The sequence below is a fragment of the Pygoscelis adeliae genome, unplaced genomic scaffold (assembly GCF_000699105.1).
Source record: "Pygoscelis adeliae isolate BGI_AS28 unplaced genomic scaffold, ASM69910v1 Scaffold410, whole genome shotgun sequence".
Taxonomy (NCBI): Eukaryota; Metazoa; Chordata; class Aves; order Sphenisciformes; family Spheniscidae; genus Pygoscelis; species Pygoscelis adeliae.
The window spans coordinates 1,958,954-1,959,774 of NW_008823913.1; the positions used below are offsets into that span (position 1 = coordinate 1,958,954).

Below are 821 nucleotides of genomic sequence, written 5' to 3' on the forward strand. Positions count from 1 at the left end.
GCGTGCTGGGAGCGGGCTGGCATTGGCTCTACCGGACGTAGGGGCGGCTTCTAGCAGCTTCTCACAGAAGCCACCCCTGTAGCCCCTGTGGTACCAAAACCTTGCCATGCAAACCCAATACAGATGCTTAAGAGGATAAATATAACGTTAGTAAAGTCTTCAAAGGCTTTAAAAAAGAAAAAGTTTGGTTTTTTGTTTCTTTTTTTTTTAAAACCAAATTAAATGAGAGATGATAAATCCAGAGTAATACTAGCGATGTCTATATAGCTGTATTTTCTCTTTGTTTTGATTGATGGTGTAACACACGTAATAGAAAGCATTCTTCCTTAAAGTGTGGAAACACGTCATATTAAAAATCCTGACGTTGTTACTGACATATAACACTATACATCTTCTCTGTGCTTTCTTATGTATTTTCTTGGACTATTTGAAATACCTGCTAGGTGAGATGTCACTTTAAAAAAGAATTTTTTACAAGCAAGTGGTCTTTGCCTTAGCAAAGCCATTTTGCTGGGCATCTTCTTTAGTCAGCCATTAATGTGTTTTCTCTTAAGACTTCTGCATTTTGATTTTCTGGACACATTCAGGCTCTCAAAGAGAAGACTGAGCTACAAGCCCAACTTGCAGCTTTGAACATGAAGCTTCAGGCGCAGATGGAGCACAGCCAAAACAGCCAGCAGAAGCAGGAATCTCTGAGCTCAGAAGTGGCCACATTAAAGCAGTCTTGCTGGGATCTGGAACGAGCAATGGCTGACCTGCAAAATACCTTGGAAGCAAAGAATGCTAGTTTGGCTTCTTCAAAAAAAGATTTGCAGTTAGCA

At 40.3% G+C, this 821-nt stretch overlaps 1 protein-coding gene across 2 annotated transcripts in view; it reads left to right on the top strand.

The window, feature by feature from the left end:
• Positions 1–821, top strand: part of GOLGA3 (golgin A3) — a 29,324-nt gene that overhangs the window by 8,872 nt on the left and 19,631 nt on the right. For both annotated transcript variants that reach the window (XM_009318425.1, XM_009318433.1), the window contains exon 6: positions 588–821. This exon is cut by the window's right edge and continues 64 nt beyond it. In XM_009318425.1, coding sequence (XP_009316700.1) covers positions 588–821 — 234 coding nt within the window. The remainder of the gene's footprint in view (positions 1–587) is intronic.